This window comes from Glycine max, chromosome 6 (assembly GCF_000004515.6).
Source record: "Glycine max cultivar Williams 82 chromosome 6, Glycine_max_v4.0, whole genome shotgun sequence".
NCBI classification, from domain to species: Eukaryota; Viridiplantae; Streptophyta; class Magnoliopsida; order Fabales; family Fabaceae; genus Glycine; species Glycine max.
Window position 1 is genome coordinate 1,288,485 of NC_038242.2, and position 16,223 is coordinate 1,304,707.

A 16,223-nucleotide genomic window follows, 5' to 3' on the forward strand; every position below is an offset into this window, starting at 1 on the left:
GTTTTATCATAGACATTAAACTTATTTAAATATAAAGAAAATTTACACCAATAATATATGAAAATTAAAGTCATAATTATATTTAAATATTAATTATGTGTATGCGTATAGATATATAATAATTTTACTTCATAACGTGTAATGTAGCCAAGTCCGGTCTTGACTGAATGGTTTAAGAGGTCAAGGTCCTCGGATCTATTCCCTCTCGTTGTTGAGAGGTTGAACTAGTTCAACGAACCATTTTTATATGGGTCTGCTACAGTATATGATATTTACCAATTCAATTTTTAAATTTAAATATGTGGACGGACAGTAACACCAAGTATTGAACACCACTTAGCTTCCATATAGAAGGTTTTGATTTTACTTTCGTTTCTTTAAATTATATGAACACGAAAAACTTGAAAGATGTGTAGCCCAAAAAAATGTTCTAAGAAAGCAAGTGTTTGTTGATCTGGTCCATGTCCGAGAATGAGGTTACATATAAAAGCTAGAAATTTACGAATTGTTTGAAGAATTTGTCTAGGCACGGAGTTCCTCTTTGGCGCGAGACACCAACGTGTGAATGTTCAGTGTTGATGACATTGCAAAAAGTCTTCTTGGAAGAGGGCCATGTCTGATTCTGATATCTTATCCCGGCCCACGAGGCTCTTCAGCGTGACAAAATATGGGGACTCAAATGTTTCATATTTCACAAATCCGAATTGCAACCAAATTGCCTCAATAATTTCCAGGCCACACGTGGGAAAACAAAGAAGAAACCAAGTGTGGGACTATTTAATTACAAGCTTGAAGTCAATAATCGAGAGACAACAACACATACAAAGAAAAAGTCAACAAGTACTATTCTTCCTTTTAATTGCCTAATTAGATCTCTCTGCCACGGCTCTTTCTTTTCAATTTCTCCTCTCTTTCGTGGAACGCCCTCACCCTTATTATATCATAACTCAGACAACCTTGTTAACTTCATTTTCAATCATATAGACTTGTTCAGTTGCTCCCTTAGTTTTAGTATCACCACTTTATCATGCTCATGGGAAACTGTTTCAGAAAGACCACCAATAATCCACGCCCTTCTCCCCCAGGTACACATATGATTATGCTTGATTATAATCTGATATATACAATTAAGTGTGTGTGTGTGCATCATTCACATAAAATAAATTAACCCCTATTTATTTTCCTAGCTAGCTAGCAAGCTATATAGTTTCAGTTAATCCCTTTATGTTCTTTTAGTATCTGCGACCAGAAACTTCAGACCAGACACGAATCTTATAAATTACACGTTGGATGAGTTGAAAAGTGCGACCAGAAACTTCAGACCAGACACGGTCCTAGGCGAGGGTGGTTTTGGACGTGTTTTCAAAGGGTGGATTGATAAGAACACCTTCAAGCCCTCAAGAGTTGGTGTTGGAATCCCCGTGGCTGTGAAGAAGTCTAACCCCGATAGCCTCCAGGGTCTACAAGAATGGCAGGTATATATGTTCCTTTTTGCATTCCTCATTATTCCTCTATCATGGTGATTCAATGTATTTGTGTTTGTCAGTGCGCGCCAAAAGGATAAAGTCTTTACTATTCATGATTGTGGCGTACACTAAGCTAATCTTTATGCCTTTTTAACTAATTTCTATTTATATTGCATATTTTTGCATCTAAGACAGATATTAACAAAGATCAGAAGATTCCTTGCTGAATGCTGAGTTTAGTATATAAAAGATACATAACCCACCTCAAATGGTGCCGGCCGGTTACTTAATTTGATAGTGGCTTCAATTGTGTCTCCACTTAATTCCAGAAGTCCATGTTGAACAAAAATCGTCGATTTCTCTTACCTCCCTCAATCATAATTAGTGTTACATTTGTCACATTTGTGATGGATACAGTTGATTGATAAACACCCATTAGCATCCAAATCTCATCATACCAACAAGTTTGAGTCTAATGAAAAAAGGTTATTTCAATCCACATATAGTATTTAGTGTGTTTTAAATAAGATTGTTTCCCACATATATATATATATATATATATATATATATATATATATAAACAAAAGAAAATCCTTAAGACATAGTTAATTAAAAATTTGTCTTAAATAATTATAAAGTTTACGTTAAAGTTTATCTTGGACTAACAATATGAACTTTTTATTGGTTGTGATTCCAAATGAAAACAATTACCAAGTCTTCCATTGCAAGAATTGATCCATGTGTAATTACTTGGACTAACAATATGAACCCATATTTGTTTAATGTATAAAAGTAATATATTGTGAAGGTCAAGTATCACGAGTCATATAATATTAAGGGGTCAAGTCTTTCGTTGTTTGGACTGCTCTATTTTACTCACTCACAAGTCTTTAATAATTAAGAAAACAAAGTAAAAAGTCTTCTTACAAAAAGTATCACTTATGCATTTTTATTGTAGTTTTTAAAACCTCTCTAATGTAATTTTTTTCTATTATTAATTCTTTGATGAGTGTTGTAAAAACACTTTACAATATTATAATATTTATGTTAATATTTGGTGCAGAGTGAAGTGCAATTTTTGGGGAAATTCTCTCATCCAAACCTGGTTAAACTTATTGGCTACTGTTGGGAGGAAAATCACTTCCTACTCGTATACGAATACATGCAAAAGGGAAGCCTTGAAAGCCACCTCTTCAGAAGTAGGAAATCCAGCAACCAACATACATATTTTGTGACAGCAAAATTGATATAAGGGTTTTTGTTTAATTAATTAATTGATCGTGTTGCGTTACACTTGCAGGTGGCCCAGAACCTCTTTCATGGGATATAAGACTCAAGATAGCCATAGGAGCCGCCAGAGGTCTAGCTTTCTTGCACACATCAGAAGAGTCTGTCATCTATAGAGACTTCAAGTCCTCTAACATTTTGCTTGATGGGGTATGTATATGTGATGATCAAATCTTCGAATCTTTTATTGAGACAACAATATATACTTGAATTTTTTCTATTATGTGTATTGAGGGGACAATCACAAAAATTATTATCCACCATTAAATGGATCACAATGTTTTCTTGGTTTTTATTTATCAGGATTTTAATGCGAAACTATCAGACTTTGGGTTGGCAAAGTTTGGCCCCGTCAATGGAATATCTCACGTAACCACGCGGGTTATGGGCACCTATGGTTACGCAGCCCCAGAATACATGGCTACAGGTACCATGCAATTTGCTTCCCCTCTTTTCTCACACAAAGACATAGTAATGTGTGTGTTTGTCGTTGCATGCGCAAGTGTCTCTGTGTGCGTGCATTTTTCTCTCTGCGTGCAAGTTTGTGTATGAATTCATGAGTGTACACGCGTGCTGGCCGGCGTGCGAGATTTTTGATATATTACTTGATTAAAAGTTTAATATGATGTATCATGTACCAAGTAACAATTCTTCTTATTATGAGGTAAGAGATACTATAAATTCAAGTCAAACAACATATGAATGATAAAGATTAAAATTTAATTAAGGATCACATAATAAGTTTTAAAAGTTATGTATATTCTTTTAATTTTCATCTTTCATATACGATTTAACGATTTATATTTGTAGTTTTTATTTCTTATAATAAGAAAATTTTCATTTGATATGCTCTCATGTGTTAGAGTCTTAATTAAAGAATAATAATTTTAAATTGTCAAAAACTAGTGTTTAAGTTCGTATGTTTTTTATTTTTATTTTTAAAGCTATTGTTCGTATTTGTTTTACTATTTTTATCGATGTCAACTAACTTGGAATGGAATGATTAGAAAAGTGAACTTGATTATTAGGAATTGGGATTTTAAAACAAATTTTCTAAAATCATAATTTGTTCATGTTTGTTCCTCCACAATAACAATTTTCAAAAAAATCACTATATATTATGATGAGAAATTTATACATTCAAAATTGACAGGTCATCTCTATGTTAAAAGTGATGTATATGGATTTGGCGTTGTTCTGCTAGAAATGCTAACAGGTAGGGCAGCTCTAGACACAAATCAGCCCGCGGGTATGCAGAATTTGGTGGAGTGCACTATGTCATGTCTACATGACAAAAAGAGACTGAAAGAGATAATAGACCCAAGGATGAACGAGCAATATTCATTAAGGGCTGCATTTCAAATAGCTCAACTTGTTTTAAAATGTTTAGAAACTGACCCAAAGAAACGACCGTCTACAAAAGAGGTTTTGGGAACCCTAGAAAAAGCTCGAGCCATAAAATACAAACCCAAAGGAAAGAAAGTCTGTCAAACAAGTCAGCGTCGGTCACCATCGATTCATTACAACAATGGCTACCCCAAATCACGAACTAATTCTCCTCCACAATAATACACTATCTACCATTTATTTTTCAGTTACATTGTTAGTCAATTTCTTAAGGATTCAATAAGTCTTCAATTATACTTTATGTGCATATAGGTACTTTTTTTTAGTTGTAAACTTTTAGAATGCATGTTCAAATTTATAGAATACTCAGTCCTATTTTATGCAAATTATGAAATTTATATTTTATTTACTTGATAGATAAAAATTTCAAAGAGCAATGATAATGATATATGAACACTCCTATATCACAAATACTTTTTTAATATTTTATTTTTATTTTTTTCATTCTATCAAATCGTATCACTTATAATATATTCTTATCTCTCTTCTCTTTTCTCTCTCTAAAGATGTCAAATAATATATAAGTGTTTTATATCTTTATGCAATCCCAAAACAATTTGACAAGGTAAGGATAAATTTGACACCTAACAAATATGCTTGTTTTATTGACTGTGATACACACAGAAAAATAAACCAAAACAAAAATTAAAAAAACCCAAGTTATATAATTTTAGTTCACAAGTAGAACTAATTTTCACACGAGGACACACACTAAGACTTTCGACAATTATTTCTAGTTTTTCTCATAATTGTTGAAATCACACGTTAAAACAATTTACTACCTAGTTTTGATTTTTTTAATTTTTAATCCATAATTTTTTTCTTCTGCTATTTTAATTCTTATATTTTAAAAAACTAACTATTTTGGTTTAATATTCAATTCTGCTTACTTTTTTATATTTTTTACATTTTTATTTATTAAATTATTTTTTAATTATTAAATATTAATTTTCACCCATCACAATAATAACACGTTATTAGTTAACCATTAAGTTAAACCGTCAACGTATGCAAAATAGTTAATTGTATCAAAATTATGAATTTTTTAAAATTTAAGAACTAAATTCATAAAAAAAATAAAAAAAATCTGAATCACATATCAAAAATTGAAAGAAGATTATAATTTAGCCTCTTAACGTTAGTGGAAAAGACGTCCGAGGTACTTGTCTATCACAATTTAGTTTAATTTTTTATGAATTGTTGAAACTTAAACAAAAACATTGGGACTTACTATTATGTGTGTTTCGATGAAATGTGAAATTTAAAACTACATATATATTTTAAAAAAATGCAACCTTTTCAATTTTAATTAAAAAATGACAAAAATGTTTGAAATTAATTAAAATTAAAAAATACACACATATGAAGACGTGAGCATGGCTTGTAAACATAAGATGACAAAACTTCTAATTAAGTTAGCTGTTAATTTTTTGGTCTTTCTACTTTTATAATATATTTTTTATTAACCAGGCATATTACAGAGACATTAAAGCTTTTCCATTTTTTTCTTATTTTTTTGTAATAAAAAAATAAAAGGAAAATATTTTTCTTCTTCTCATTTTTTATATTTTTAATTAAAGTATAAAAAATAAATAATCAGCTCATTTTATATTATTTTTTATCATGTCTGTGTGTACAACATTTGGGTCTTTGTCTTATGGCATTACAATATTTTGGACCTCTTTTGGGCCTTCTTAGTCGGTTGTTTCGGTTTTATTGTACCTTGGACCCAAAAAACTTATAGTTGGCTCTGACAGATTCGGCCTTGCATTAAGATATGGGAAATTTAATTCAACAGAATTTAAGTCGAGGCTAGAAAAAGATTTCCCGACACCTCAATAAATTAGTTAACAACAACGGGACAATAGAAAACCTCTCATGTCTGTTTTTATTTTATCTTTTTAATCTTTTATCTATACAAAAACATAGGAGAATTTCGACCCAACAGATGTTTGATAATACACATTTTTATGTCTGTATTTTTGTATAAAAAAAAATGTGTGTTTTATTTTTGTATGATATATCTTTAGGGAAAATAAACGATAAATTTTAAGTTTAACTAAATTTTAATTTAAGATTAATTTCATAGTTGACCTAAATCATCCAAGTTTAAAGATCTTAGAGTCCTAATAACAATCAGAAACCCTAATTGAAGTGATTAAAAAAAAGAAAAACTACCTAATTATAAACATTTAGATGAAAGTGAACTAAATTAAGAATTTGGAAAATCTTCTGATAAAGGAAATTAGACTTCAATAGACTAAACTAAGAAGTTAGAAAACCGTATGATAAAGGTAATTAGACTTCAGTGTACCATATAAAGAAGTTGGAAAACCGTATGACAAATGCAAGTTAGATAAGAAATGACAATCTAATGAAAATGTTGGTTAGGAAAAAAAAACTGCTTGGATAATGAACTTTTTTAGGCAGAGAATATGCACCATGCAAAGGTTATGATTAATATTTCTAAAATTAGAATCATAAAATTATCAATTTACAAGTCAAATTACGGTTAAATCAATTTTCCAAACAAATCTCAATTATTAATGAGAATATTTACTTTTAAAAGCCATTTGATCAGTTCAATTGCTTTTAGTTATTTACTTAAAGGGATTTGGTTCCTCCAAAATGATAGGCGCACATTAGAGGATAAAATATAATAATAATCATTAATTAAAAAATCAATGGTAAAATTTATGATAAAATAAAATATAGTGTACCCTTCACTTTAGATGAATCAAATCACTTGAAAAAGCTGGTGCATTTTCGTGATAGTTACACGCCTTCGGCCTATGAAATTATATAATTTGTAGGGGTGTTTTATTTTCACCCTTCTAAATTTAATATTTATTTTAATTTTATTTATTTAGAAAAGGAAGCAAAGGGGGCTGAGGGAAAAGGTTCATTCTATATGAATGGTTTGATTTAGGGGTTTTAAGTGTGTAAATTGGTTCAAGTTTAGAATAAAATTAAATCCAAAATAATTATATTTAATTGGTTTGGTTTGTATTTTAAATTGTTTTTTGGCAAACCAAACCAAACCAATATTGAATAAAAAGATTATGATATGAACTATGGTAAGCTTGGTGGATCACAGCAGCTATGACATCTTCCACTTGTTCCTCCTTTCACAGTTTCCACCAGTAACTTGTAGTATTATCCAACTATCCAAGTATCCTTAAAGGACAGCTTCCACACTTTAGTATCGGTTACATCATTTAACCAAACTAATACTTTGATTTTGTAATTGAAAAACATTTTATTTGTGTCACCAAAATTGGGGTCTATTAACCATAATGGCATTGTAGTTATTTGTTCTCAAACTCTCATCCGTATAAAGAACGGTTTTTTATGGTCCATGATGACGTTTGGTAGAGCTTATGGTTTAGTAAGTGCTCATAGCAGTTTTTTCGCTTCTAAATGCCACCTTCTCTTTGCTGTTGGGTTGTTTTCCAAGTCAGTGTTCCATTATAAAAGAAGGTTCTTTTGCGTGGGTGAACTTGAAATCTCTGGACATATTATTACTCGTCAGCTTTAATTTCCCAAAGTCATATTTTCACATTGGTTCCTCCTCCCTTAATTGATAGTTGGTTGGTGACTTTCCTGGTGTTCAGATTAGTGGAAATTGGAAACTTTAACAGTAAACCAAAAAAATAAAAATGGAATAACTGTATTTTGATTCAATTGATTGTGTGTTTGCTTTTAAAAATCTATTTTTGGAAAGAGGTGGAAAATAATAATAATACATAGCAATTAAATCTGAACTGAACTCAAATATAATATAGGTTAAGATTTTTTTTTATATTTTAATTTTTATAATTATAAGATATAAATCAGTTATTATAAAAAATATTTAAAATAATAATAATAATAGTAAAATTCAGTCAAAAAAATAATAAAATTACAGAATTGTTAAAATATAACTTAGTTCATTCTTAAATTTTAATTTTATGATTTATGTTATTTAGTTCTTTTTATATATTATTTGAATTAAATATAATTAAAAACTTAAAATAGTTTAGAGATATCTTGAAATAAAAAATAAAAACACTGAAAATAATATTATTTTAAAAATTACTCTTATTAAATATATTTTATTTTAAAAAATACAATATCACTCTAAATAAAAAGAAAGATCAATGAATCCCTTACGTCAATTCATTTCTTTTCACTACCAAGACATTAAAATCCCTTACAGTTAATTTGTTTTCGGGATCAAAACATTGAATAACAGGATGATTACCTTTTATTCAAGAGCAAATTAAATAAGGGATTTCACTTTTTATAATTTTCTTGTTACGCTACTTTTTATAAATTGCTTGTACATTTAATAACTTTAGTTTCTAACTTATAAAAAATAGTTTTTTTTTGCAGATTTAATAACTTAGTTTGAAAATATATAACTATTAAAAAAATATATAAAAAAAATCAACATCCAATCATGTACATGAAATGAATTGTTTACTTTTTTATCACGTGGATTCTATTTTTTATCGAGTAGTTTTGAATTTACTATTTAATAAAAACTGGCACACTTTTTAATTGAATTATGTATAACGTTCCCTAAATTCTTAAGATTATTTTTTTAATCTTTTTATACGTGGTAATCAAAGTTAGATAATAGATAATTTATAATACCTCACATTATGCTCAATAAATAAATTAGACTTTTTTTTTCTTTCTTTCTTATTTTTCATCACATTATATACTATGTTAATTACTATTTTTCTCCTTTTATCTTTTTCTTCTTTATTGAAATATATACTCTTTTAAAAATGAAAAACATGTTTTCTTTTCTAAATTTATATAAAATCATATTTTACGTCAATGATAATTAATATATATTTATCAATTTTTATGATAACAGGAAATTTTTTGTTTTAATTATTTTTTTTATCATTCTTCCTTTATAATTAATTAGTACTTTATTTTGTATTCTAATTCTTTTAATGGATTATAACGATTTTTATAGCAAAAAAGTATGGCGTCTTGTCTTTTGTGTCCATCTTCATCAATTATGACAAAATTGGACCTACCAAAATTAATAACATGATATGGAAATGACAAAATTGAAACAATATAGAATATCGAAATTAAATAAAAGTCAAAACATGGAACAAATAATGCTATAAAACAAAAGTACTAAAATTATCTTTTTAACTAAAAAGACGTATATCATTGTCACTGCGTAATCAGAGTGATTACGAAAATATATACCCTTTCCTTTTAAAAGGTAAAATTAATATTTTAACTATCTTAACTTTATTTTTATTTCATCAGTTCCTATTTTTAACGTCATATTTGGATAATTTTTAAAAATGTGCCATAGTTCAGTTTATTTTTCGACTTGTTTTTTTTAATATCTTATGTGAAAGTTTGAAAAAGTCCTCTAATTATCTTAAATATTTTTTTGACATGTTTTTTACTTGGAAACAAAGACACCCTTTAGTTAAAAGGTGAATTTCCACCATGGTGGAGTGAAATTCAACTCAGATATCTTAAATAAAATTTTATATTCAAATTTTTAAGATAAAAAATATAGTTGAAAAAACATAGTTGTAAACTTAACTCAATTTTCACTCACATTTTTTTTCATAAAAAAACACTAATGACAATCAATAAAACTATCCAATAAAGATGAATTACTAATATAATTAGTTAATATTTCACGTTGATATTATGATGGTAAAAGAAAGATCAATTTCAGAATAGAACATTACATGTGACTGATTAAATAATTACTGAATTATTATGTTATTATTGAAGATGTAAGATAAGTTTCTAAGGAACAGAGATAAAATAATCAAAATTAGGTTAACATAATATTATTTATGTTGAGATGAACATATTCATCTTAAAATTACCAAAAAAAAAAACATGAATAAAGATGAATAAATTTGAGGTACTCTTGATGTATGTTTATATTGGAATTATGGATAAAATATTTTAATTAGTTTTTAATTTTTTTATTAATTGATAAACATATTTCTTTTAATAGTTTCTAGTATTTTCTAAAACGCTCTATTTGAAGTAACATTTTTTAAAATGTTACCTTTTAGTTATTTATATTTTCTTCTCTTTTACCTTTAATATATTTAATCTTTTTTAAATAAAATATATTTTTATTATTTTTTAGTCATTTTACATTATTCAACTACTTTGACAACTAATTTTATCGAATATTTATAACTTAATAAGTTAACTTTTCTGTTACCAACTTTCAACTTCAAGATAATTTTTCTAGTAGTTTTATCAAACATAACCAAAGTGTGCATTGCAAAGCAATAATCACTCATTATGATTCTTGACTCCTATTATTCAATATCTCATTATGGTAAAAAAAATTTGCAACCTTAAAGTGACATGATTTAAGAAATTATCGTCTAATAATTATGTTTTTGTTGTAAAAAATGACTTAACAAAACGAGAGTCTTATAAATTAAAGAAATTTTTATGAAGTCATTTGGAATTCCTTGTACTAGGAGAGTACAATGACTATTTATTATCGTAATAGTTAAATTATTTATTTGGTCTTCTTACTTTTTTTTAGTTTCTATAGGAAGTAAAAGAGAATTAAAATGTAAACTATAGGGACTAAAAAGATCACTTTCAAATTATAGGAACTAAAAATGTAAGAAACATGAAACTATAGAGACCAAATGAGTAATTTAACCAATCTTAATTATTTGTTAATTGATGACTTATATGATATAAATTTTTAATCTATTGATGAGATTTGTAATAGTTGGGATGTCACCCCTATTGTGATAAATGCATATCAAATTATCGATGTTTATGAAAAAAAAAAAAAGGAATAGAATAGAGTTCATCTTAAGAAGCAATTTAATAGGATAATAATTAGTATGTAACATGACCCTCTCCCTCTTTATATATGTACATATACACATAGTTTATTTCTGGTAATTTTCATTCAACCATGTAACCACGAATAGTACAACTATTAATTTAGCCATTTTAAGTGAGGATATTCAAATTAATCCTCTCTTCGGTTGTGTTTTTTTTTTTTTTTTTCTTTCTTTCTACTAAGGCAAGATACAAATCTAACTGGCATAGACTCCCTTTTTAGTACTTCACCGAGGAAGAAACAAATCTAACTGGCATAGACTCCCTTTTTAGTACTTCACCGAGGAAGAAAGAGATTAGGAATTAGGTTGGAGAGGACTGAAAGTTGAGAATCTGCTTTTGTAAGGGCGTGGTTGTGTTGTGTTGGTGTGTATGCGCCTCTGCAGCAGCGTGTGGCGATTTGCATGATCAAGGCGTGTAACTTTGAGCTATAAAAATATATTATAGGTAGTAACATCAGATGAGAGGCAATTATGACGGCTAATGGGTCCTCCAAAAAATTTCCATATAAACAACCCAAAAGCAAAATGGCCCCATTATTATAAAGCGCTACCACTCACAATTCACCCCTTTCACACTTGTCACTGAAATCAAATGAATAATATATCACCAATTCGCTTACCCAACACCTATTTGAAAATGAGTTCACTAAACCAACCAGTCATACATAGTAGTAGTACGTACTTACTTACTCGTCACTGGTCGCGCAATGCGAAATGATATCGAGTAAGGTCCCACGTCTAGAATCTTACTCCTCTTGCGCCTGCCTCCACTTTCACACTCACCATCATTAATCCCACTTACTTAGCTCCCCAACTGTTAACTACACCACTTAATGATTCAAATCTTCTTCTTTTACTAGCAGCCTGCTACATGATAGCCTATCATCATATCTGTAGCCATTTGCTTTCACCATCTCAATTTCCCTCCCCTGGCCCCGCCATGCATAAACTACACATTCCCTTCTAGCCTGCTACCAACTAATTAATTTTCCACATTTAATGAAGGCCAATGCTAATAAATACTATATTTTAGATGTTTTTTTAGAAAATAAAATTATACTCCTACTACATATAGTAATTATTAAGACTAACCATATGAATCAATTGACATCTAATTATTTTAATTTAATCAATAATATCGAATGTGAACCTTAAACATATATAATTGTTAAATGTTTAGAAGAATTTTATTGATTATAGTATATTTATCTGAAGTAAACAAATATTATTTATTTTTAAAACACTAACGCTAAAAGCTAAAAGTTTTGAAATCAATACATGCAAGCACATCAAGTTATTGTTTTTATTTAGAAAAAAGAATCCAGTTCTTTGTATTGCTTTTAACTTAGGCACTTCTTGTGCCAATTTTTCTTTAGTATATTGTTTATTTGTTTTGGGCTTTAAAAAAAAAATCCAAATTAATGATTAAATACTTCAACCCTCCACGAGAATACGAGAAGCGTCGGATCTAAAGCACTTTCAAATTATTTTGCTTTTGGATGCATGACACTGAGGCATGGACATATATGGCGCACAAGTAAACGATCTAGATGTGATCGCAGAAGCGGAAAGAAGTATCAGCACGCTGATTAGCTAGCTCATGTAAAATATTCGTCCTATGCTGTGATTGAACAAATCCAAGTCACTCCATAACATTGTGAATATTTCTCATGATGGATATGTCTCGTGTCTCTGGCCTTCCTTTCAGAAAATCTAACGATGAATACTACTATTCTATTTCTAGTTTATATTTGTGGAGGGGAATTGAAGGTAACTCGGTAGTCCACCTTTACACACTACTTGAATGTCTGTCTTCAATAAGGGAATTAAAGTTGATCGATCATCCATGCACTCCTAATTTATACTGTAATATGCATGAACAGAAAAACCAATGTCAATAAGAAATGATGATATTGGTAGCCTCAACAATACGACTAAATGATGACGAATACTATGATTTCGCTAAACGTGCCTTTTTGTAAACCGTATTTTTTGGCGTTAGAGGATCTATATTTCTTGTCATTAATTTATAACCGTTGCAATAATAATTGTAGCGTTTTTATTTATTTATAAATAATACCTCTTTACTTCACAAAGATCATTATGTATAATTGATAAAAAAAAATCATTATGTATATATATAATAAATATCATTATATATATTAATAATAATCACACGCAGAAAGAACGTGAAAACATAGTTCAAGCCCAGCATAATTGATCATATAGATATTTCCATAGTTTCTTTTTTCGTCATAAAGAAGCCGGTCTCTCTAGCATAGGGGTTTTTCATGAGAAGATCGATTAATTCATTTAATTGTTTAATGTTCCTATCCACAGAATACATCAACCGGTATACTATATCAACTAGCTAGGATAATAAATTTGAAATGCATGAGAAGATGGCCTTGCCTCAACAACACTAATTTTTTCTTTGCCACCATAGACCATACATTTCTCATGATCTCATCCCACCCTGTGACAATATAAGTGCCTCATCCATAATCTTGTTCTAACGTCAATTATGAATTCTGCATATCGTTTACGTTTACCCGACATGTTATCGGGACAAGCGAACCAATATCATATCGATTCCAGCAAGCAAATTAATAATATATCATAAATTCCATTATTGATACGTTAAAGATGTTTCTTGCGTGAAGTATTGGGCTAATCAGTTTCAAAATAAATGTTATGAATTACATATATAACTCTTAATCATACGCGCAATGTTGTATGATTTCAGAATCAACCCTTTCAAAGTAAAAGTGTACTGTGTAATCATTAGAAAAAAATAATACGTCTGTCAAAAGAGAAAAAAGAATACGTACAGAAGAGCATTAGTACTTATAGGTTTTTTATTTAATTACCCATTTATTTTTTATAGTTTTTAAACTTGTTTTTTTTAATTCTTATAGTTAATAAATAGAATTTTTAGTCATTGAAATTTATATTTTAATTTTTAAAACGTCTCTTTCATTAAAATTCTTTAACTAACGGATTTTAATGGAAAAACCTCTTAAGAATTAAAATATAAACACAAAAATACTAAAAAAAATCACTTATTAATCATAGATGTTAAAATAAATAAATTTAAAAGTGTAAAGAATAATTAAACTTTTTTTAGAGGATTATTACTTATAGTTAAACAATATTGAAGAATTTTACTTCATTTTAACCATATCCCATTCAGGTGGTAAAGTTTGCTTCTTTTTTTTTTTTTTACTTGACAAAAGGTGGCTTTGATATTTTATTCCTATAGACCACATGTATTCTCATTCCTCCAAATAGAAGGCAGTAAGAGTTATCTATTTTATTTTTAACGATTAGAATTGTCCGTTTTATTAAAAGTTGTTGTATTTGTTATTGCTATTTTCTAAAAATTTAAAATACAAAAATATAAAAAATAAATTTAAGTTGATGTAAATAAAATAATTAAAAGGAGTGAAATAAATGAAGGTTAAATAAATTAATTAAGTAGTAAATTCAAAATTAATAAAAATGTCATTTGAAATATTTGGTAAAATAAATTTAGGACAACAGAGATAGATGGAATTTGGGAATAAGAATGGAAATTAATCTATATGCACTATTTTTCAAAAAATTCTTTTTTATCTTGTCATAAATAAATTATAAAATCTGTCCAATAGTTTTTTGTTTTGCTAAAATTTGATTTAAAACAGAATGGAAAGAGTAATTGATAAAAAGTACTCTGATATTTTTTTTTAGGGGATACTGTGATATTATTTTAAATCTTCAAAATGACAAATAAGTAAAAACATGTTTCTAAAAAAAAATCTGACAATTATAAAAGGACTTGTGGAAGTATTTGCTGTAACTTCCAAAACCAGAAATCAGGATGTATAATCTGATTAAAATTTACTACAGGAAAGAAAAAATCTTGTGCCCTTAGCAATTGATACAAGAAGTTTGTGTCTTCCTATTGTTGGCTGATTCTTATTTGTAATTATTTTTTTAAAATTGTCTCCGATTCAAGACATGTCTTTTTCGATCACCTACTTTGCTTCACAAGTTCCAACTATCAACAACATTGGATATACTAGTACTATAATATAAGGTAATTAAATGTTTGTAACAAGCTATTTAATTGTTTTAAGTAATACGAGTATTTCCTCAGTTATTATTTATAAAATACAGTCAATTTTTTTCTCATACTATAAGATTTTATTTTACATGCATTAATTATTTTTTTACAAAAATATTTAAATTTTTCTTTCTCCTATGAAAATTAATTAAATAGATTCTTTATAAAATTAAAAATAAATTTTAAAAAACATTAAAATTATAAACAAATTTAATGTTAGTAACCAGAGATAAAAGGGGCGAGCAGAGCTCAAGATCCCCTCTTGAAAATTTTCATCTATATACATATATATTTTTAAGTTAATCAATATAAAATTAATTTTTTGTGTTACTATTATAATAATTATTAATTTTAATTAGTATAAAATTATTGGTTATTTTATTACAATAATTAAATTCATAACTAATATAAAATTATATAAAATTAATTGTATGCTTGTTGTTATTATAATAATAATAATTAAGATTATCATTATTTAATATAAAAATTAGTTTCAATTTGATGTATAAAAATAGTAATTTTTTGAAAATTATTATTTATTAAAAGTTAAACATTTAAACAATTATAAAGGAAGAAAAAAAATTCAACCTCCCTTTACAAGGTTTTTGAATCTATCACTGCTAACAATTAAATTAACTAACTTTGATAATAAGGATAAATTAATCAATTATGTCATATAATTCGGTCCTATATATAAAAAATAAAATATAATATTTTTTATTCCTAAATATAAAAAACATAAAATTATTTTATTGTTAATTTTTTTCATCCTAATTAATTGTGAGATCTATTAATGATTGTATTTTTTTCCCATAAAAATGAATGCATTTATTGAGTTGCCAAATAAAAGAAAATATACTCATTGGTGGATTAAATCTTACTAAAAATTATGTAATTTCACGAGTCTTACTTTATATTTAATAATTTTTTCTTTTCTTTTTTTGACTGGAAATAATTTTTTCTTATCATTTTATAATTTGTAATAAATTTTAACCAATAAAAAAATATATGTTGAAAAAAGTATATTATTAACTCGTTTATAAATACAAATAATAACTCATACAACAATTTTACAACATTATTTTTTGAGTT

At 27.6% G+C, this 16,223-nt stretch overlaps 1 protein-coding gene across 1 annotated transcript; it reads left to right on the forward strand.

Annotated features, from left to right (window-relative positions):
- The first annotated feature begins 815 nt into the window (after window positions 1–815).
- Window positions 816–4,505, forward strand: LOC100784079 (probable serine/threonine-protein kinase PIX13). The gene is made up of 6 exons (XM_003527591.5): window positions 816–1,085; window positions 1,237–1,475; window positions 2,530–2,665; window positions 2,767–2,903; window positions 3,057–3,180; window positions 3,907–4,505. The coding sequence occupies exons 1-6, from the start codon at window positions 1,028–1,030 to the stop codon at window positions 4,320–4,322; spliced, it is 1,110 nt and encodes a 369-aa protein (XP_003527639.1). The 5' UTR covers window positions 816–1,027; the 3' UTR covers window positions 4,323–4,505.
- Window positions 4,506–16,223: the final 11,718 nt, after the last annotated feature.